The 23,909-nt window shown below is 35.8% G+C and overlaps 1 protein-coding gene across 2 annotated transcripts in view; it reads left to right on the forward strand.

The window, feature by feature from the left end:
* The window catches only part of VWA5B2 (von Willebrand factor A domain containing 5B2), a 1,682,718-nt gene that overhangs the window by 607,096 nt on the left and 1,051,713 nt on the right, over positions 1–23,909 (forward strand). For both annotated transcript variants that reach the window (XM_044070629.1, XM_044070630.1), the window contains one exon: positions 10,795–10,926. In XM_044070629.1, the coding sequence (XP_043926564.1) occupies positions 10,795–10,926 (132 nt within the window). The remainder of the gene's footprint in view (positions 1–10,794; positions 10,927–23,909) is intronic.

A 23,909-nucleotide genomic window follows, 5' to 3' on the forward strand; every position in this document is an offset into this window, starting at 1 on the left:
CTAAACCACCTTCATTGGAATCAGTTACCTGCGTAATCTGTTCCAATTCTGTTGGTAGAACATTGTATTCCTGCCCCCTGGTCTGCCCTGGGGATACTGAAAAACCTGATGCTGATTTTTGTTATTGTCTTTTTGAGCCAGTCGCTCACTTCTCCTGGGTGGGTCTGCTAATGGGGTATTAGTGCTCTCAGTGTTATCAGCTATGTCAGTTCTCCCTTCATCATTAGAAGTATTACGTTTGAATTTTCCTGGCAATGGGTAAGCCCTCCCATCCCTATATTCAATCAAGTCACGCTCCAACTTTCTTATTTTACGACTGACTATCTTAACACAATGTTGGTCCACTTTGTTAAAAACTTTATCATAACATTGTTTAATACTAGGAAAGTTCTTGTCTTTGAGAATACTGTCATTTAATGTTGTTAGTTCATTCAGTAAAAAGTTAGCTTTAGTTTCATAATCTTGGATCATGAGATACAACATTTCCAAACCAGTTTTATCGAACAGTTCCACCAACTTCGTGTATAAGTTAGAGCCCAACACAGTGTTGTTTTTAAACTTGAAACAACGTAGTCCTTTCAGAATACGTTGCACACGAACACACTCTCTCAAATAGTCTATCTCCAGTTGCGTGTTCTTGTAAGCGTATAATTTGTCATTTTGTTTATCAAAGTCACGCTCCATACAATTGTAATGCTTTTGAGAACTCAAAACAGTACCTTGTTTAAAAGAAAATTGCTGCTCAGTCCAAGCATGAAAGTTAAAATCCTTACGCTGACCACCATTCCCATTGATGCAGCTCGATTGCACTCTGGCTTGCTGTTCCTGAAGATCGGTTCCGACCAATAAGATCTCGTCAGGAAGTATCGCTCTAAACACGCCATTCGGCTCCCCTAGTGGTGGTGGCATACACTTCGTATTCAGTCCTTGTTGTTGGTTTCCAGGTAGCAAGGAAGTGCAGCTAGCATTGCGTGAATTTAAATAGTTTGTTCATTTGTGTTAACAAGGATAAGACTTGGTTAAATTCTCCGCGTGAAACTGGAACATCCAGGGTTTCTGGAGTATAAGATTCAGGGTGGTTGTTAATAAGGATCCAATCCAGAGTACTTTCCTTGTTAGTGGGTTTATGGATTCTTGTAGGAGTTGTAATTAGTTGAGAGAATCCAAAGAGGTTTATATGGCTGGTGGGGTTGAGAAAACTACAAGAAGACCAGTTTATATTAACGTCACCAAGTACAATGGTCTCCTGGGGTAGATGGGTAGATAAATGACTAAGCAAGTTTTCTAGAGAATTTGTATAGTTACCTGGAGGTAGATACATTCAAATTATATATATTGATTTAGAGTTATTGATTTGGAGTTTGATAGTTAGGGTTTCAGATTTGGTATATATTGATGGGAGCACATTAATGAGGGAAATTTGTAGCTTTGATTTGTAAAGAATGGCTATACCCCCACCTTTTTTCATTTTACGGTCATTTCTGAGGATGTTATAGCCAGGAGGGCTAATTTCTTGGTCGAGAGTAGATGGTTTTAGCCAGGTTTCTGTAAGACATAGAATGTCAAATGAGTGTACATCAAGGAGTGCATGCAGGTGGGAAATTTTATTGTTTACACTTCTTATATTAAGGTTAGCTATCAGGAGGGAGTTAATTGGTTTAATAATTGTAGAAGTTATAGGTACTGTTACATTGGTAGGGTTAGTTATGGCATCAGTATGGGGGCCAGGGTTTGGATGAATGTCATCATCTAGGAGGGGGTGTTGCTGGGGGTATTGTAGAGATTTTAAGAGTTTATGAAGGCTATTAGGAGTCTTCTTGGTAGAGAAGTGAATATTGTGAGTTATTTTGTGGAATTTAGGTAAAGAGTAATTAGAAACATAGGTTATATTACTATGGTTAAGGGAGAAGGTGAATGAGGATGGTAAAGTTTGTTGGCTATGATGGTTTTGTTCAGATAGAGAAAGATATTCATAGGAGGTAAGTGAGTATGGTATGGTAAGAATTGCTAGTGTGGTAGTTAAGAGTAGTAATTTGGTTAAATTAGTTTTATTTGTAGAAGCCATGGTAAGAGGATTTAAGTAGGGAATAGTTAGTGTTAGTATGTATTGTAATAAGGAGACAAAGTGTTTTAAGATATTGAGCAGGTTATAAGTTAAGTTGGTAAGTAGTTAATAGGGTAAGATAGGAGGTAGAGTAGTTGTAGTTAAGATTAGAAGACAGAGGGAGTGGTAAGAAAGACAGATTAGTAGTACTAATCAGGTGAGAGAGTTATGGGAGTGGCTTGGTGATGTAGTGGTATGGGATAGGTGGAGATAGGAAGGGGGAGTGGCAGTGAAGTATAAGTGTAGGACCAGTGGGTGTGGGTGGGAATTGGGGGTAGGGTAGTGGAGCGGAGTGAACCCGTAGGGCGAACGGAGTGGGTAGAAACAGTCAATGGAGCAGCTGGTGGAGAAACAATCAGTAGAGCTCAGTCTAGAAGGTAAGTCAAGTATGTCTAAGGAGAGAGGGAGCAGAGAAAAGTTAGAGGTGTGTTAGAGACACAGGAGAGTATAGTGAGTTAAGATAGAGGGTATATTGTAATTTCGGAGTCGTTTAAGGTCAAAGAAGTTTAAAATAGATAAAGCAGAGGAACAAAGGAAAAGCAGAATAAATCTAGGATGGGATAGGGGTGCTACCTACAGGGCAAAGCTAGAAGTGCAAGCAGCTACAAATGGAAGTTAGGCTATGGCAGATTACAAAAGGGGGAAGGTAGTGAGAGAGATACTAATAGGTGATGTAGTAGTAAGGTCAACAAGGTAGCTAGTTTGGGGGGAGGGAGGCTACTGGCTGACTGTCCTCAGAGCTTACTTTAGAACCCCTAAAGCTACAGTGCGCACTTTAACAACCCGAATCCATAAGCTATCTGCTCTATATATGCTACATTACATATGTCACTTTCATATGACAGTCTCTAGAGCAAATGAAAAAATACATATTATTTTTGCAACATGCTATATTTGCACTAACCATACATTCTTTACTAACTCAATTGGCAACTGACAAGTTATTTATTTGAAACATCAGTCTAAATATTAATTGTGCCCTTGAAATATTGTTGCCGTTTTGACAAAGCAAAACCTGAATTGAAAAAGGAATGATTTGAAGAAGTGAAGTATTGTACAGATTTCAAAGACAGCTATTGACACTACAATATAAGTAGAAATGTATAGATGCAAGGACAAATTGACATGCTTTACACTTTTAGTTAAAATAGCTTATTGTTAACTTTTTGCTTTATCAGAAAATTTAAAGAGCTAGGAAATTATTTCTAATTTGTCTTTATAATGTTTACTAAAGTGATGTTAGTCACTGACTTGTTTAATGGATTCCGAGTCATGTACAAGATGAACTACTGAATGTTATTTCTGTTTACCTATGTTTGCTGAATTTCTTTTATTAGTACTGGTTTAAAACATAAGCCGCAGTGGTGCAGTGGTAGCGTTGTCGCCTCACAGCAAGAGGTTCTCCCATTCGATTCTCAGCTGGAGCACCTTCTGTGTGGAGTCTGCATGTCCTCCCTGCAGTCGAGTGGTATTCGAAAGACATGCCTTCGTTGAAGGTTGGGCATCGAGCTGGCACCTTGGCACCGTAAAAAAACTACTGCCAATCAGCATCAGTCCGGAGTTCCACTGTGACAACCCCTAACTGGGAAAAGCCGAAAGAAAAAGAACAACAGTACTGATTTAAAACAAGGGAAAGAAAGAGAAGGAAAATCTCTGTTTTTGGTCAAGGGAGGAGAGGCTTAAGAGTATTCTAACTGCCCCGAGAATTCATTAAGATGCTCTAAACACTATTTGATTAATACTTACCTAAGGTAAGTCTTGATTACCATATGGGTACATACACATTCATTCTAGAACTGATGTGATTACCCATTCTGGAAGCAGGAGGTGCCCTATGCAGGGTGGGAATTGTTAGGGTGATCATAGTTCATTCTTAGACTCTGCTTTGTAAATCTATAAATATGTAAAAGCAGTGCACACTAGAATGTAGGGTGCCTCTACTCAGAGTCAGGATACCACTGATAAGCCATGTCTTTTCATAAGTGTAAATTGAAGTTGGTGAGCTGAAGAGTGGGAAAGTAAAGGAAGACAGTACACCCACAGTAAATTCATATTTCATTGGTAATCACTCATTGTCGCCTACAGAGTCCTTTTAGCCAAATGATTTTAGCAATAATCTATTTGTTGTTGGCTTATTTGGTGTATGCTCCTCTGTTGCATTTAATTTATCCAAAATGACATATCTGACATGTTTGGGATCTCTTAAGGGTAACTAAATATTGAATATTTTCTAAGTCAACATAATAATTATTTACACTACTAACATTTCATCCTGATATATAAATTACTATAGAATAATAGAATAATATAGAATTTCATATCTCTTTTAAGAAAATTCTCCATATAATAATTTAACATGTGGAGCTCAGTTAATATTGTTGGTTAAATATATAGATATGAATGATAGTCCAATAGATCTATCTTTATCTATTGGATTAGGAATGACTTTCATTCCATGTTTAATGGGAAATTCATATTTACTTGTATTTGATACTTTAGAATTAATGTTTTATAGAAGTACCTTTTTTAAGACTGACCAGAATTTTACCCTACTTGTATTTAAAGAAGAAAGAACATTAAATTACACTCCCAAGTTTGCACACATAAAAATAACATTCAGTGTTAAAAGAGAATATGGTATAACTACTATAAGCAAAATAAAAAAGAAGCAAAATGTTTCTTCCAACAATAACTTGAAATGGAGTTAACATTCTTATCATTAAATACTAATGGCTTAAATAATGCAGATAAAAGATCAAACTTACTAAAATATTTAAATCTAAATAAGGCACAAGTAGTATTTCTCCAGGAAATGCATTTTAAGACTAACGATAGCTTTATTTGGAACTCTGAGGACTATATAGTCTTAGCTCAATTCTCCTATAGAACAAAGACAAAAGGAGTATCAATTCTCTGGAAGAAAGACATAATCACTCCAAAAGTTATTTATACATATGAAGACAAAGAAGGTCTACTAGTGTTTGTTATAATTAAATTTAATAACAGAATATGGACCTTAGCTAATCTATATTGGTTCCCAGGAATTGGAGCAGAAATGGTTAAAAAACACCTAGATTTTATTTCCAACAATTATAAAGGAAATCTTATACTGGGAGGAGACTTTAGTTGTACCTTAGAAGCTTCTGAAACCACCAAGAAGTCTTTTCGCATAGCAACTATTTCAAAATCCTTAAAAATATGGATTGATTAATTTCATTTAATAGACACTTTTAAAGTAAAAGATAATAAATCCTTATTATTTTCCCATAAAGACCATAGATTTGGAACACAAACCAGAATAGACAAATTATTCGTAGTTCAAGATTTACAAACAAAAATCCTCAACTTCTCAATAGTTCTGTGTCCCTTCTCAGATCATAACTCTCTGATAATGAAGCAGCAAATAGAGTTTAAACCTTTAATCCTCTCAACTAGAATTCCATCATATATCACAAAAATTAAAGAATTCAGACCCTGGATGTTGTCAGAACTACAATTATTTCTTGAAATGAATAATACAACAGAAATCAGTAGGGTCATGGTTTGGGACTCATTAAAAGCATATTTATTTGGTAAGACCCTTAGCTGTTACAAAAACAAAGTCAGAGAGTGGGAATATGAATCATTAGACTTGCAAACAAGATTCTTGACAGCAAAATCTAAAAAAAATCTGAATTGTCCAGAAGTCAAAATAGAAATAGAGGAATTAAATTAAAAAATAATGAAATTCTAACACACAAAACTTGTCTAGCCTTGGAAAAATTAAAAATAAACTCATTAGCCACCTCCCCCAGATATCTACATAACTTATCTACAAGAATTAAAATGCAATCTAAAGCAAATAGCATTAGTAGTATATGTCATGAAAAGAAAGGGAAAAAAGTATCAAATATAGGAGACATCCTTAAAGCATTTCAGTTCCATTATATGGAACACTTCAAAAAAGAAGATTTAGATACCAACCAAATAAACTTAGATACAAACCTTATCAATATAAAAAAAAATCTGAAAACTTAGAACTAGACCTACAAAAACCTATATCCTACAAAGAAATTGTTGACAAGATAAAAGAAAGTAACTCTAACAAAGCTCCAGGGATAGGTGACATAATTACAGAAATTTACAAACTCTTCCCTTCAACAGTAATCTCCCTTTTTCGTAAAACATTGCTAGAAGTCCAGTCAGAAGCAAAAATACCACCCTCATGGAAATATTCTCTCATAACACCAATTCTAAAAGATAATAAACCATCAGACCATTGCACCTCATACAGACCTATATCATTACTGAATAATGATTACAAAATATTCATGTCAATCCTAGCTAACAGAATGAAAATTCCACTTTCAAAGACAATTAATAATGATCAAACTGGATTTTTATATAACAAGCACATACATGATAATATTAAAAGGATACTTACTCTTATAGATTATGTGAATAAAGAAAATAGAGAAACACTAGTAATCGTATTAAACATAGAAAAAGCCTTCAATTCCCGCAACTGGGAATATCTATTTAAAACTTTAACATTATTTGAATTTCCCCCTCCCTTCATCTTATTACTAAAGAACATATATATTAATAACTTAGCCTACATTAAATTAGGTCCTTTCACCTCAGAATCTATCCATATAATGAAAGGTATTAAACAAGGATGCCCCCTTTCTCCTATTTTATTTGCTTTGGCTTTAGAAATACTTGCAGAAATAATACACAATAATCCAAGATTAAAGGAATAGAGGTCTATAACCAGTACATATCTAAAATAATGCTTTTTGATGATGATATTTTATTAACCCTATCAAACTCCAAAAAGTCATTAGGAGAGCTAGAAGTAATGGAGAAATTTTATAAGATTTCAGGTCTACACTTTAATAGATCAAAATCAAAATTTCTATTTTTAAATAAGAAAAAAGAACTACAAGTTACAGATAACTCCATTATAGGAAAACAAGAACTAACATTAAATTATTTAAGAATAGTGTTATACAAAAATATAAATGAAACAATATTAATAAATTATAAAAACATTATTGAAACAATAAAAATATATATAGAAAAGTGGAACAAAATTATATTAACTTTTGAAGACAGATTGCAATTAATAAAAATGGTCTTATTGCCAAAAATACTATATGTAGCATTAGCAATTCAGTTAATTCCTGAAAGATGCATTCTTAAAGAAATAAACTCATGTTTAATAAAATTTTCATGGTATCCCAAAAAGAATAGAGTAGCTCTAACTCATCACATTAGACCCTGGAAACAAGGAGGATTGAACTTCCCAGAAATAGAAACATATATAAAAGCATCTGTGCTTAAAACTACAATGGACTGGATAAACCCAAATTATTTTGCCAACTGGAAATAATTAGCTATGGCTATATTAACAAATGAATTTAATCTGTTAAAAAAATTTAATAGTACACAAATCAAACAAACCCTGGTACATACTATGCATAAATATATAATATAATATAACAAAACCTTCTAAAACAACACTGATTAATCATTACATCAATTTCTTTAGGAAACGTATCAATGCAAACATAGATCTAAAACTTTGGTTTGACCTTTTAACCCCATTTACCATCACTAAAAACTTTCCTCACAAAATATATAGGGAAACAATAACCTCCTGAGAACAAAATGGATTCTTATGCTGGTTTCAATGTGTAAATAAATTAAATGTTTTAGATATATGTATGATAAAAACTACTTACAATATTCCAACACAGGACTGGTTAACCTTACAAAGCATTGATTATACTAAATGTAAATGAAGGTCGCTACCTGAATAAGTCAAATGTGTATTTGTTATGGATAATACTTGCTATCTCTAGGAAATGCGTAACCAGAAGGTGGAATTCAAATACACCCCCGACCTTGGAAGAATTCTACACTTTACTGAGTACAACTGCATTGATGGAAGTAAACTACGAGTCTATCCCAGGCCATTGGTAAATAATCCTTGGAAGAAGGTTATATCTTTGTTGGATACTCTGCAATAATCAATACTGTATCTCTGATAACTGATCTGTTAATTCTAGATTTAATAACGTACAGTATATATAATTGAAAGTCAGGCTATTGTAAATATTGTATATAGTTGTTTAAAATGATATTTAAAAATATTATGTTAATGTTATTTTAATTGAAAATAAAACATTTTTTGAGGAAAAAAAAATACACCAACACCAAGCTGAGGAACTGGGCCTAAACCAGTTCCCTTATTAAACTTGCTCAAAAGTACAGCTAAAAGTTTAATACTAAAATTTTAACTGTCTACTCAGTAAGCAAATTCCAAATGTCCCCTTATATTTGAGCAGGCATTTGCCCAACCACCAACCCATAACAACCTGCACCAAGCAACTGGCAAAACAGTAGTCAAGGAAACCCTAAGTAAACTTAGATCTTTAACTCTAAAACTGGTTATGCAAACATGCACTCAAATGTCTCTCAGACACCATGACCACACCCAGATTGATAACATAGATCCACTTGAGCAAATTTAGTAGTTAACACTGAATGATGTACCCTAACTAGCCAGCTTCACTGATAAATAAATAAATAACATTCAGCAGTAGCCTTGCAAGACCAACAATCTTAACTGAATGGACCTGGAAATGTGCAGAGATTGTACCAAAAGAAAAATATATACCCCCAGAAAGAAGGCAACAAACATTAAATCAAAAGAAGCTAACATCACATCTCCAGCCCTGGGAAGTAAAGAACATCTTTCAATGTTCAAGGTTACTATTTGATATATATTCTTTTTATTTATTTATCATTATTATTATTATTATTACCCCCTGCAAAAATAAAACAAAAAACAAAAAAAACAAAAAAACAAAAAAAAAACAATGCCATAAAAAGCAACTCAGAAGCCACCAACCAGTTATTCTTATTTATTCTCTCTCTCTCTGTCTCTCTCTCTCTCTCTCTCCTTTTGTTTATGTATATACTTATTTGACAAACAACTATAGAGGACCAATTCCCGAATGCAAGAAAAAGCAACGTGTGAGTCATACAAAAGTCCTTTAGTCCTTCATCATTTATTTATTTATTTATTTATTAAATAAGTAACATAAACAAACCCCCAGCAGAGTAACTCATGAGTTGCCAAACCCATTTTTTTTTAATAAGTTAGTATCCCTCTGGCAGTACAAAGGTGACGAAACCAGTGCTGCATAGCTGGTAAGCCCACTGTGGTGACCCACAACCTCTTACCTGCTCAGTCGCTGCCAACGGGCTCCCTAGTCTGTTGGACATTCAGCTCCCTTGAAAGGGTATGTCTCACCGCTACATCCCCCACCCAAATATTTGTGCTTGCAGACAATGAGATCTACTGGTAAGTCTTTGTTGTTTGTGTTTAGATGCTCAAGCTTGGATCCTTGAAGGTGTAGTTTCCATATGCGTATTCACTCACTAAGTATTACAGTAATGTATGTTTGCTCCTTTTTGTTATTTAGCCCTCTCTCTCTCTCTCTCTCTCTCTCTCTCTGTCTCTCTCTCCCTCTCTCTCTCTCTCTCTCTCTCTCTCTCTGTCTCTCACACACATATCAGAGAATGAGGAAGCCATGTTTTATTTTTATTTTCTCTGAGTTACAGTGACCACAGAATGAGAATAATATGATAAAGAGGTGTAGGGGTGTTAGGGGGGCTTGATCACATGACAAATGTATTCAAAAAGTGCTTTCACAAGAAACTCCTTGTGCTACATGTAGTGTAAGAGAACAATCCTTTTTGTACTTGAAGGGGTAGTCTAATGCATTTGAGTCACAGAGAATGTCTTTTGGGAAACTATAAATCAATGTGATATAATAGATCCCAGCTATATGATTTTGGAATGGGATGTTTTGGACTTTTGTTGTTCACTTGATTTGAGGGACCATCATTTGTGGGGTATTTTTTTAATTTTACTAGTATATAACTGATACGATTAGTTTAATTTCATTATGGCATTTATCACTTTTTTTTTCTGCACATGCTTAAAATTTTCAGTTTTGTGTTACAGACTATAGTTTTTCTGGAAATGTACAAAACCTTCTCATGCAGTTTGATACTTTTGACAGCTGTGAACTTACATTATCTTCTTTTTTTAGTTATTACCTGTTTGCTGGGAAACTATGCAGCCTGCATGAGAGTAACTTATATCAACGTGTACTGTTCATAAGCAAAATAAGTTAAGCTGTACCCCACCTCAAAGACATATTTGTCTCCATGTAACTTTAGATATTTTTGCAGATGCTTTTCAGGATTTTTGTTATGGGGTCATTTTCTAATTTTGTCATCACTGAGGCACAGTTTTCTGTTTTGGTGATCTGTTCTTTCATATTCTAGAACAGATTTCTGTACACCATACATGTTTGTTTTAAAAATTGCACTGCATGACTTGTTATTCCTACTGTATAACTGCAGTCAGCATATCTTCCCAGTCAAGTATTTAAAGAAAATATTGAATGAAAATTTTAGGAATTCAGTTCTGCGCTTAAGAACTATAATGCATAGGCTAATCGATGATGACTATTAACTTTTTTACTTTTAAGGACTTCAGAGTCAATTGACCTTTAATTTACTTGTATAGCCATTTATTATTTCCTTGTTTTCTTTTCTTCTACTGCCTCCACTTTGCATTCCTGTAATTGGAAGCCACCATGCCTCACATTTATGTATTCTCCTTATAGGTTTGGAGAGCCCTACTCATGCCCTGCGTGCTGATGCTGACCCATTTGCACAGTCTGCTTCAACAATCTATGTCACCTTAGCAGAGGAGCACCAGTGTAACAAGCAGCTGGAAATTATCTTACATCCGAGTGGTAAGTCAGACACACCTTGCAACTGTCTCAGTTAAATATGAAACAGTGATGTTTGGCAGTTATAAATTCAATGTATGGTGTGGTATGAGAAAAAACATAAATAAAGAAGGAAGACAATTCCCATACTAGGCATTTTTTGACCAACAGTAAATCCAGGAGGTGTAGTGTCACCCTTCTGCATTCAATACATTCTTCAATAAATCCGCAAAATGTTTACTAACTCCCATCATACAGTCCTTGGAAGAGACTCCATTGGTAGTCTAAATTCATTTATTCATGGTCACCACTAGCAGAAAGGGAGTTTAAATCCTAACAGTTACACTATATATCCTGGTCATACATCTGCAATCTCTTCAAGCCAGTATAATAACAGCCCGGACTGTATTTTGATATCAAAAGTATGATATTCAGTATATCTAATATGGACACTTTGTTTTAGCTTTGTTCAAACCACAGAACTGTCTCATGCACAGTCATCTTTTTGTGAAATATTAAGGAGCGTAAATGATTGAAAATAGACACAGGAGTGTTCCATGACCCAGTATCAATCACCAAATTAGAAATATGTAAATTATTTTCTGACATTCCCCAACCTTGCTAGTACTTGCACTAGTATAGCAGGAGAGCTTTAAATTCAAAGTTCATTCCATGTGTGATGGAGCCAAAGCTGATTTACATAGCAAATTACACTACTCCACCTGGGAAATGGAATAAAGAATGAATGCAAATAGCTTTTTAGATCTGTTGTCCCATAGTATTCAAACCTATTGCAGCACTGATTATGTACAGTGAACTCAAATGCAACTTTGCTTAACTTTTCCGCTCTCAATCAGAACTCCATTTGAAAAGATCCCTGTTGAAATCCTGAAATATATATTGGTGTTATGTCAAAATATGTGGGAAAGAAAATGTATTCTAGCTTTGGCCATAGCCATAGCCATGTTTTGATAGCTCTCTCTTGTAATACAGGATTCCTGTAGTATAGATATAGCATGGTCATAACATGTTGGCACTGAGTTCCTATTTCTAATAAATAGTTGCTGGTAGCCAAAAGAGCAAAGGTATCCTGAGTCATGGAAATGATATGTAGGTTATATAATGTGTATTAAAAGTTTTTGCTTGCCCTTTAATAAACATTCATATTACTGTTTATTGATAGTATGTCATACACAGTGGATAACTACTGATATATTCTGTTCTGAATAATTCCTTCAAGTATTGGCAAAGTTAGAGATCTCAGCATTTACCATTTTAAATCATTTTTTTTTCATCTGAGTTAATAATACATCCCAAGAGACCTGCTGGCAGGCTTCCTTTCAGAGTAATTTTAATAATAATGCTAATTTATCTTATATTTCATAATTAATGTATATTTTCATAGTTTACCAGTAATAATTTTCAACCAATGTTAACTATCTATGGAGGGAATCAAATTTTATTTGTCTAATTAATGTATACAATTAAAAAATGGTAGCAATACAAACCAGTCAAATTTCAAAAACAAACACATATCATATTAAGTAATGATTGTGGTGTTTATGCCCATAATGTTTTTTAAAAATTTTAATTATACTAATGTTGTTATTACTAAGCAATATTTATCTTTAATATAAAAAGGTTTTCATTTTATCCCTATGTATGCTTTTGATATAGTTGATGCTTGGTGTGAATTGCAGCTTTTAACAAGGAAATTGAATTTCACTATTCAATATGGTTCAAATAATATAATTCTGATATTAATCATTTTAAGAAAAGACGTGTGTACACCTCCACGTCTCACCCTATTGTTCAAATGTTTGAAAAGGCATGTGAACAAGATATTTACAAGATTAGTAAAGACAAAACCAAAAGTCATTTAAAATCTAACTTAATATCATGAGAAACTGTTACCAGACAACTTAACTAAAGATAGGAACATAAGGGTGATGAGGCCTAACAAGGTGGGTGGTTTTGTTATGTATGACACTATTGATTATATAGGTAAAATGTTTAAACTATTGCAAGATGATTCCACTTATGAAATTAGTTAATTAACCAAGTGAATATAGCATACAGAAAGATAGAATTGTTTCTGAATGATGCAGTGATGCAAAGTATTTTAACAAAGGACTTGTGGGGTTTTTGAGTTCGGCATTGCCTGGAATCCACTCTATGTTTTTGCTTACCCAAGGTCCATAATAATGTTTTGGACCCACCTTTTAGGCAAATTATAGCAGCCCAGTGGTCTAAAACATACCCACTAGCTACATGTATTGATAGACAATTGAAACCTATTTTCACTACATGTCCCATATTTTAAAGGACTCTTGGGATTGTTTAGGGTGACTGAAATATGAATTATGGACAGATAATCTTATTTGATATAGATGAGTTATTTAGTTGTATACCTAAAATTGAGAGATTGTAAATATTTTGTGAAAGTTTGTGGGACTGCAATTTTCTTACCAATTCCAAAGTGAATTTTATTACAGATTTGATAGAATTAGTGTTAGAAAACAATTTTTATCCATTTTGAAGGTGAGCTATATAGACAAATTATAGGAGTAGCAATGGGGTAAGCATGTGCCACTACTCACGTCAATATAGTATTGAAGAGCTGGGAATTGAAATATGTTTTTACAATGGAATTTTTTAAGTAATGTAAACTGTATTCACAATTTTTAGATAACATTTTTTTTTTGGATGGCCCACTCAATAAAATAAGTGTTTTTATTGATTTTTACGGGTTTCTGCAACTTTTTTTTTTAATTTAGATCTCAGGTCAGTAAAGAATTTATTAATTATTTGGACACAACTATTACTTTGGGGAAAATGAGTTTGTGTTAAATATGTATAGAAAGCCCACATTTAGTAATACATATTTACATTTTAATAGTTGTCACCCCTTTTCATGCAAAAGAAAGTGTTTATAAGCCAATGCCTTAGAGTTGCATGATGACATCTAAAAACAGATATGTTGAAATTTGAATTGGAAAAACTTTGAACATGTTTATTGCTAGGGGTTACCCCAAAAAATAGTGGAATGTATTTCTATGGAAGTCACTAAAGAATGGGGAAAAATATATAAACCATTTTAAGTGAAGGGTTGACTTGTGGAAGGGATGTCTTAACAAAAACTATAAGTTCTAAATGCCTCGAAAGAGCTATGGTTATTAAATATTCCAGTAGGACAGACAATATTAAAAGAATACTTAGACACAATTGGAAAATACATAATGTGAACACATCTTTGCTCCATGTAGTATGTGTAGAACCAGAATTTTGTATATAAAACAGCTGATAATATAAAAGGACTTCAGGAGAAAAATAAAACCACTTCAAATAGTTCATCCAATAAAAGTAAAGGAATGACAAAATATTGTAATGACGTTTTATTAGGTGATAAAATATACCCAGACCAAAAAAAAATGAAGTGATGATTAGACTGAAAAATTTAACTTTTATATCTAAAAGGGTTGTATATATTGTTACGTGCTTATCATGTTTAGCATTTTATACAGGCAAATGCCACACTTGATTGTACTTGAAACATTTTATTGCATGATCCTGTTTTCTACTTGAGGAAGTCTATTGTAATGGTTTATACAGCACCCCATGGGTTCCCTTGCACCCATGAGTGGTATGGGGTAACCCCTTCTTATGTTGTTGTACACTGCTGGTTATATAGATGTCAGACTTTTTCCTCACATTTGGTTATTTGCATGTCTTCATGCAAAGTATCATGTGCTTGACCATATTGCAAGTCTTCTAGCATTTCAAGTATAGTAGCTTGTTGACCACTCACCTGCCTGTGAAAATAAATGTTTATTTCTGAATATAATCATGTGTTCTGTCATTTATCTTCTCTCTATGTACTGTAGTCTTTTTTCATAAGCTAAGAGTCAATTCAGATAACCAGCTGTTTAACTTTATCATAATTTAGACAAGAAACATCTGACATTTTGTATACAGCATGCATTGTCTTACCAATGAGCAGATGAGTTAAAAACCTCATCCACTGACCCTTGTCAGTTTAGTGTTGATTACACATACTTTCAAATGTCCGAATTAAGCAATAAAAATAACCCACCATACATACCTATGAAACAATCCATCCTGGTATCGAGGGTTTGCTTTCGGCATCGAGGGTTTGCTTTCACATATGCCTTTGATGAAGGACTAGCACCTGCTTCTCATGCTAATGCTGCTTTTATCAGCTGTCACCTGTCTTGGCTCTTACTGTCTTTCTTACTGCTTGGGTTCCTTTTTTGCCTCAAGGGGCTGTATTCTTTCAGCTGCATCATCATCAAGGTTCTTCATCATTAGGTCCATTCTCTAATTCCCACTCCTAACAGAACCACATATGCACAACACTAAATTTATCTCCTCCCTTACCCAAGTATTTACATAGGTTCATAGGTTTATACCAGGCTGACGACCACTAGAGTCCTTATAAGCCTAGCCATGCAACCCAAATGTGACCCACAAACTTGCTGATTTTCTGGCTGCCTCTGTCCATCAGAGACAAAGGTGCCAGATCAGGGGTGAATTTCCAATTACCCATCCATAGGTCCAAGTGGTGCTTAAATAGGGATAGGGAGGAACTCTGCTTCACAATGATGGGGAGCCTATTCCAGAGAATGGGAATTCTCTAAGAAATTTAGCTATCTCTCTAACATGTCCTATTTATGTCACAAGCAAAATGTAGTTCTTTTAGTCTAGTAGCCCTGATGCTGTTTGATTTGCAGATGTGCAAAAGTTTCATCAAAACAGGGTTTGGGGATGCATTGTATTTCAGGCAACACCTCTCAGAAGTATGTATTTTACCGACTAAAGAGACAGGGCTTCAAGGAGATCAACACACAACATTGTGGTTAATCCTTGTATTGTTTTTGTAAGAAACCTTTGTGCACATTCCAATTACTGCATGTTTCTGGTCACATACATACTGAAGGGGGCATTATACTCTAAAATGTGTCTGATGAGGGCCAAATACAGTGTTATGATGACCTCTCTGGACCTAGATACCATGCCATTGCTTATAACTTGAGCAAAATAGAAGGATTTCTTTACTAACTTGGACACATGCTGGTCAAAGACTAGGTTATTATCTACATTATTTCCCAGAACACTGACTAGTAAATCAACTTTTAGGGGTGTTTTATTGAGGAGGTAGTTACCCGGGTGCCGGACTTTCCAGGAGGTTCTAAAATGCATTTTTGGCACTGAGTTGTTTGCTATGGCTTTGGCACCAAGTGTCTGTCTGGGTAAGACCTTCCTGAAGGTTGTTTTCATCTTGGGATGATTCAGTGACTGCTCCCAGTTTGCAATCATATGTGAACTTGGTTAGCCAAAGGCCCTTGACATTAGCTTTGACATCCAAGAAATAGATGCTAAAGAGTAGTGGGCCTAGCACAGAGCCCTGGGGGACTGCACAGGTGACTGGCCTCCTTATGGAGGTGGACTCATGGATTCTAGCCTTCTGGGTTCTATCATTGAGCCAGCTAGCTGTCCAGCATATTATAAAGGGGTTAATATCTAGTTCTGTGAGTTTGTTAACAATACCCAAGTGGAGTATTGTATCAAATGCTTTAGCCAGATCTAGCTAGGCAGTATGCACTGTTTTCTCTTCATTTATTTTTATTTATTTATTTTATATTTGTTTACTGGGATAGTCTGACTGGATACATGTCCATTTTCAGTGGAGGCCCGGGGAGAAAAGCTCCACATAGACAAAATTACATAGATTACACAGAAGTTAGCAAACAATTATAAAAACAAAGTGATTATATACAATAGCTTAGTACTGTTCCCTAGTAGGGACTCACAGTTCTCATGGACAGACACAATTAACAGCAAGAGACATCAGATTGGAAGCAGAGCTTGGTGACATAGTTACAAGTTACGATAATTACAGAATAAGCTTTCAGTTTATAACTTAATCAGGGTTGGTACATGGGCATAGCCAATTCACTTTGAGATACTGTTTGAGTTTTTTTTTTTTTTTTGAAGAGACTTTTGGAGGATTGTGCGGTTATATAGTTTGGCAACGAATTCCAGTTTTTGCCAACGAAGTTAGCAAACAGGGATTCACCGGCAGAGTTATTAGCTTTGTGGGTTTGGGCCAGTAGTTTATTGGCTGGCCGTAGGGATCTCAGGTTGATATATGGCTTAATAATATTTTTAAGTGAGGGGGTATCCTCAGGGTGGTAGAAAATTTTGTGCGCTATTAAGATTTGATTGAATTGAATTAAGCTGGGCAGTTCTAGCCACTCTAGTTGTTTAAGGTTCTGGCAGTGGTGGGTTCTATAAGTGGTGCCAGTGGCGAATCTGTAAATATGATTGTAGCTATGGGACAGCTTACCTAATTCGGATTTGTTGAGGTTTGAGAGTATAGGCGGGGCATATAAAAGAGTAGAGAGTAAGTGTGATCAGGCGATTACAGTCCTAGACAGTGAGGTTAAAAATGTCTTGTTTCTATACAGTGATCCAAGCTTCTTATTGATGGTCTGTATGGTTTTGTTGACCTGTAGGTCATATTTGAGATTATTGTCTATGATAACCCCTAGCAGTTTGGTGTGATGATCTGGGGAAATAGTGGTACCATTGTTAGATGTGACAGAGAATGAAAGTGTGGTGGATCTACTAGTGGGAGAGAAGAGTAGAAGTTTAGTTTTATTGGGGTTCAGAAGTAGGTGCTGGTTGGTGAGCCAGTTCTCGATAGTGTTAAATGTATTTTGGGTTAAGGTTTGCAGTTCTGATGGGGAGGTGGCTGAGCAGAGCAAAGTGGAATCATTTGCATATTGAATATCTCTCACACTTGGTGTCCCTCAAGGGTCCATACTAGGTCCACTACTCTTTTATCAACAACCTTCACACTGCTATCCCTAGAGTCTGAGAGATAGCTGTCTGGAGAGTTTGCCCTGCCATAGTACCGCCTGTTATCTACCAGTCAGCTAGGAGAAGAACCACTGGATAGCAGGCTTGTTGAGGGAAATAGATTTTAGTGAAAGAATGAGAAGTTCATGGTTGACCATGTCAAAGTCTTTTGATAGGTCAAGAAAGAGGGCGGAGGTTAGCCTATTGTCATTCCTGTTTTGGTTTATGGAAGTAGTAAAGGAAAGGAGGGCTGAGGTGGTGCTATGGTATGGCCTGTAACCATGCTGGGATTTGGATAATAAGTTATTCTGTGTAAGGTATTGCATTAGTTGCTTGTGTACACATTTCTCCATTATTTTGGCTAGTGGGGAAAGAATGGCAATGGGTCTATAGTTGGATATGTCTGAAGAGCTACCACCTTTATGGAGTGGGATGATGTGAAATATTTTCCAGAGGGAGGGGATAGCTTTTTCGGATAAGGTTCTATTGATGAGGATAGATATGGGATATACAATGGCACTAACTCTGAGAGTTACCTTAGGCTTTTGATTTGTATGATTGTTTGTAAGCAATGTCTTTGGCTGTACTTTAATTAGTTTTATTTGTTTTTATTTTTACACCAATTTTCGGCTGTACATTAATTTGTTTTATTACTTTTAATGGAAAGCATGCAAGGAATAGAGATGGAGAGTAAAATTGATTATATTGCATACAGTATCAGCTCTGTAATTTGTCCACTAACAGGTTTGCTGTATCTCCAGGCTCGATAAATGTGGCACCATTAACCACCATTTCATCCATTGCTTTAATCACTTTTTCAAAGAAATTCACCAGATTCAGTAAGCATGACCTTCCTTTGACAAAGTCACACTGGGATGGACCCAGTGTCTGGATGTCTCACATGCCCTTGCAGATAATTTACATGATAATTCTTTCTATGGCTTTACAAATAAGACTAGTCAGACCAATGGGTCTGTAGTTTCCAGGATCTGTTAAAGGTTCTCCCTTATGAAAGAGAATGACCATTGGAGTTTTCCATTCATGCGGAACCAAGCCTGTTTTAGGACTACATTTAAATAATGATTCCAAGGATCCTGATAAGTTCTATTTTAGATTGTTCGGGAGGCACCCTGGGATGTTACTGGTGCCCATTGCGGCTGTGTTTTTGGCTTTAGTGAGTACAGCAAGTGCATGCTTCCTAGTTATAGTTGAAGGGGTTATGTTTGAGGGTGTTTTGGCAGGATTGTTGAGGTGAAAGGGGGCTAAAGCTGGATCTGAATTTGTCCACTAACAGGTTTGCTGTATCTCCAGGCTTGATGAATGCGGCACCATTGACCACCATTTCAGCACATTATTGTGTACTGCCCTTGAGGTTTCGGACAAATCTGTAGAAGGCCTTTCACCTGGCTTTGCTTGACTTACTTATCCCTCTAGTTGCCTATTTGATGAGATAGTTTTTATCTTTATGGGAATTACCCTTTCTGATTTTTGTCATATTCTTTTTCCTTTTTTTGTATTTCTTTTAATTTGGGATGCCACCAGTTTGGTGTGTTTCTGGGGCTAGTACTGAGTTTACCTTTGGTGTGGACAGCACTCGCTATGCAGCCACTGACATGGTTTACAGAATTTCTTAGAGCAATTCAGCATAGGGTGCTGTGTTCTTAGAGTTTGGAGGGACATCATATTTTGACAAACTATCACTGAAGAAAAGGTAATTTGCTTTAGAATAGTTCATAACAGTTATTGATTTTGATGGGATTATGGAATTGATTTTGATTTTGAAGGCGTCATCTTTATGGTTGGACCTTACCAGGGCGGGCAAGACATTATAGCGGGGGTAGGATTTCCCGTATTTCTGAATACAAGGTCCAGTATGTTGGAGCCTCTAGTGGGCATATTTACTATCTGGTCAAGGGTGTTTGTATTTACAAAGTCAAGAAATCTCTGTGCCTATAGATTTGAGGCCACTTAGTGTTCTCAGTCATTAGAGGGGTAATTAAAGTCTCCATTAGAAGGGTGTTAGTTTGGATGGTGTATTCAGTAGATCAAAGTATGCATTGTGAGCTTCTTAGGACATGGAGGGTGACTTACAGATGGCTAGGATATGGTACAGGATTTTGTCTATGGTGTTCCAAATGTGGTGGAGCTCCAGCACGTCTTTCTGTTTGACTGCTCTAGAGATATGTTTGTTATTGATTTATATTGAGACATCTCTGCCTTTATCCCTTGTCTGTGCAGCTACTGGTCTACAAGTGTGGAGGGCACTGAAACATTGCACTGCTGGGGTACTGTCTGCCATTTTAAACCATGTCTCAGTAACTGCACAGATGTCTATATTCTCTAGTGTGAGGAGGGCCTCGAAGAAGTGTATTTTTTTATTTAGGTTCCTGGATTTGAGCAATAACATCTTGAGGTTCAGTTCAGTTGACTTTGATATGTTGGTAGGTTTTTCAGTTTGTCATTGCCTAAAAAAGGCACTACGGAATTGAATGAACCTTTAGCCAGTATTCTAAAGCCAGGAGGAGAAAGGTGCAGACTAAGCTTGCCAAAACAACATGGTCTGTTAACCATGTCCTCCCAAATGACAAATATTGGATCCTCTTTAGAATGGCACCAGAAAGACACAGTTGTTGAAATCAATCATTCCTGCTCATATTGTGGCATCATTCTGAGTTCATTGCTAGGCTCATATCAGCCTGAGACACATAGTCTGAAAGCTTCATAATAGTTGCTTCATATAGTCGAGGGAGATACATCTCAGGTCATTTACACCTACATGGACTATGATGGATTCACACTTGTACCTGTGGTGTAATGACTTGAGTACATGCATGATTTGGTAGATCCTAGCTCCGGACAAGCATCTAACAGCTGTCTGTTCCTTACTCAGCCTGGTTAGAGGGGTATGAATATATCTTACAATGGAATCCCTTATGATGAGATTCCTGGGAAGTGTGCTTCCTTGCCTTAGGGGCTTAGTGTTTGGAGCTTAACTGAGAGTGACAGTATGTGTGATGTTATTTGTTGTTTTTTCTGAGTGCCTTTGGGCTTACAGAGACATAGCTTTGACAAAGGGAAGTCTAGGCGATCTTTGTTGTTTAGGAAGATTGCTTTCACGTATCTCTACATATGTGAGTCTTTGTGTGTATATGTGATGTGGGTGTTGTGTATGTGGTTTCAACAACCTAATGTGCAATTGTACTTGAGAGTTTAGCCTCCAGTACCATTATGTAAGTACACCTTGCACGTGTCTGCTTCTTTAAGGATTAAATGATTACTAGTAAACATGAGACTATTACTACACTGTCTTGAGATGCCTGTATCTACCAAACTGGTTACAGAGAAGTTAAGAAATTGCATATCCATAGTGTCCAGTCCTTTGACTGATGAGCTACAAGGGGATGGTTTATTGGTGTTATAAGGCTATCAAGGGTGCTTTATTAGTGCAGACTAATAAGGGTGATTTATTGGGGCAGATAATGCTAAACAGTATTAAAATTCTTCTAAATCTGTAGGTATTGCCACTCAGCACCAAATTAGATGCTCTAAGCTTGTTTGCACACAAGGTATTTGATCTGTATTGCTGCTTTATAGAGTACAGTGCTATGGACTGTCTTACAGGGAAAATTTGCTATCTTGATGTTTGCTACTGTACAGGGCACTGCAAACCAATGCAAATGCACAAAATTTATAGCAGCACAGAGAACACCAGTAAACTAAGTAATGAGCTCTCTGGCCAATAAAATGATGACACTATGAATCATTTTATGTATCTCCCCAACTGAAACAGATGAGTCAAATATCTCCTGCCACAAGATAAATAAACCCAGTCCTCCTAATATAAAAACACAGTAGAAGAGACCCACAAGTCTTGCCCAAAAATGTTTTTGTTTCTTCTCTCCCAGGTTCCTAAGCTCTCTAAATCTCCCATAGCTTGTTTCTTCTATGACTGTATCCAAGCTCTCTTCAATTCCTAGAGCTACCTAACCCTCATCACAACTGTGTAAATATTGTAAATAGTTTCATACTTTAAATGTGTGCTTGTAAATGTTTTATATTTCTACTTTAAAGGTGTGTATGTAAAGTGTTTTCCTCACATACTATGCAATGAGTGCTCTCATAAATGAACTTGTATAACCCTTAAGATCATCTACAATGATGTTTGTCTGACTATTGTGCAACACTGTATGTACCTTTGTTGCAATTTGTTCTACATAATTTATCTTTACATTTCTGTATTACTATATCTGTACTGTATACTGTATTTGGAGCTTTTCACCCCGGGCCTCCACTGAAAACGGGTCCCTTGGGCCCAGTGGACTTCCCCGGTAATCAAACTGGAAATAAATAAATAAATATATAAATAAATAAGTGTGATACTACCACAAACCACTTAAACAAATAACAGAACCAAATGGACACCAAACTCCAGTAGAAAATGCCTTGTACCAAAAAAGTGTCCCAGACACGAAACAAAGTCCCACCAAAAGATTTATTTAGTACTTTTGTCAGCATATATCATAAGACTTCTTCAGAATGCAGCATATAAGCCAAAAACACATATTTAAAAGGCATACATTAATCACATGACAATATATCCTCCAATAAAAAGCAAATTAAAATTGTTCAATCAATTATTCTCCTAGGAACCAAGTAAAAGTTGTCACGTGATTAATGAATGTATTTTAAATATGTGTTTTTTGCTTATATGTTTTATTCTGAAGAAGTCTTACAATATAAGCTGACAAAAGCTCTAAATAAATCTTTTGGTGGCACTTTGTTTCGTGTCTAGGAGAGTTTTTTGGTACAAGGCATGTTCTACTACACTTAAACAAATAACTGGAAATTCTTTGCTGAAGGCAATTTCAAGACAGCCTTACAGCAGTAACAGTGAGGGGGAGAGCATTTTTTACAAAATATTTAGTGAAATGTATGCAAAAAGCAGGAAACAGTGATCATTCAAAATAAATTAAGCAAATGTGACTTAGCAATCAAAGGTACTTAACTTTGCCTAGATGGCACTGGATAAAAGTAAAACACTTCCGGAATGCAGACTAAGATTCCAAGTTTTGTTGAGCTCTAGGAAAATGAATAAGAGGCAATATGTAGTAAAGGAAGTTTACTCAAGAGCAATACTGATTTGCTGGGTGGGCACTCGGTATCATGGCTCTATGGAAAACAATGGGTGGGAAGAATAAATAAATAGGGTTGCAACCTTTGCAAATGCTCAAAGTGGGACTTTTTTGTAGAAACATGAGATTTTGCAGGACAAAGCATACCCACAAAAAGTGCAAAGGAGAAAACTTAACTTTTTTTGCCAAAGTACAAACTTATTCTTGTAGTATTTGAATTGCTTATGCAAGTCTATATTAAATCAGCAAATGCTTAAAAAAACGAACGCTGATTTATCGACCCCATGTAAGCGAAAGCTTACAATCCGAAGCACTCGGAACGGTGAATTTTTTCCACGAAAAAAAAAAATAAAAAGTTCAAAACATTACATAAAGTTGAGGGCTGTGCCCTGCACACACCCCCCCCCCCCACTTAAATATACCAACTCCGAGATCGTACTACAGTGATGAAAATGGCAAAGTAATGGAGGCAGCCAAGTGATTTCATTCCCAGGGAAAGAAATCACTTATATGCCATTTCTCTATTTTGCTGTTTCATGTTTTCAAGTTCGATCAAGAAGCATTCGAAGGATTGCATCTTCTATTATATAATAGTAACCCACTTATGCTACCTCATATAACATTTAGGTGTTTCAGATACAAAATAACTTTTTTATGCAACTATTAAAGAAAACTTAGGAAATATTTTTTGTCTTAAAATCTCAGGACATTTGCCATTTTTTATATTTTTTTCCATTGGACACAACTGCCCAAAGTAAATATCTTATACAACAGACCACAGTAATGAAGGGAGGGGGAGGGAGGGACTTTGGAAATCAGATTACTTTAAGCGGTAGAGGCCAGAGACACAGACTTATAAAACTACAAGAGAGGGAGGGTTGGGAAATGTTTCAAGGAGCGAACAGGCTAATTAGAGAGGCATCCAATCAAATGATGGCAACCTTCCCTTAATGTGCTAGTGGGAGATATAGAAACTGACAAAATGCAGCACCG

This window comes from Protopterus annectens, chromosome 4.part1 (assembly GCF_019279795.1).
Source record: "Protopterus annectens isolate FY-2018-M chromosome 4.part1, PAN1.0, whole genome shotgun sequence".
NCBI lineage: Eukaryota > Metazoa > Chordata > Ceratodontiformes > Protopteridae > Protopterus > Protopterus annectens.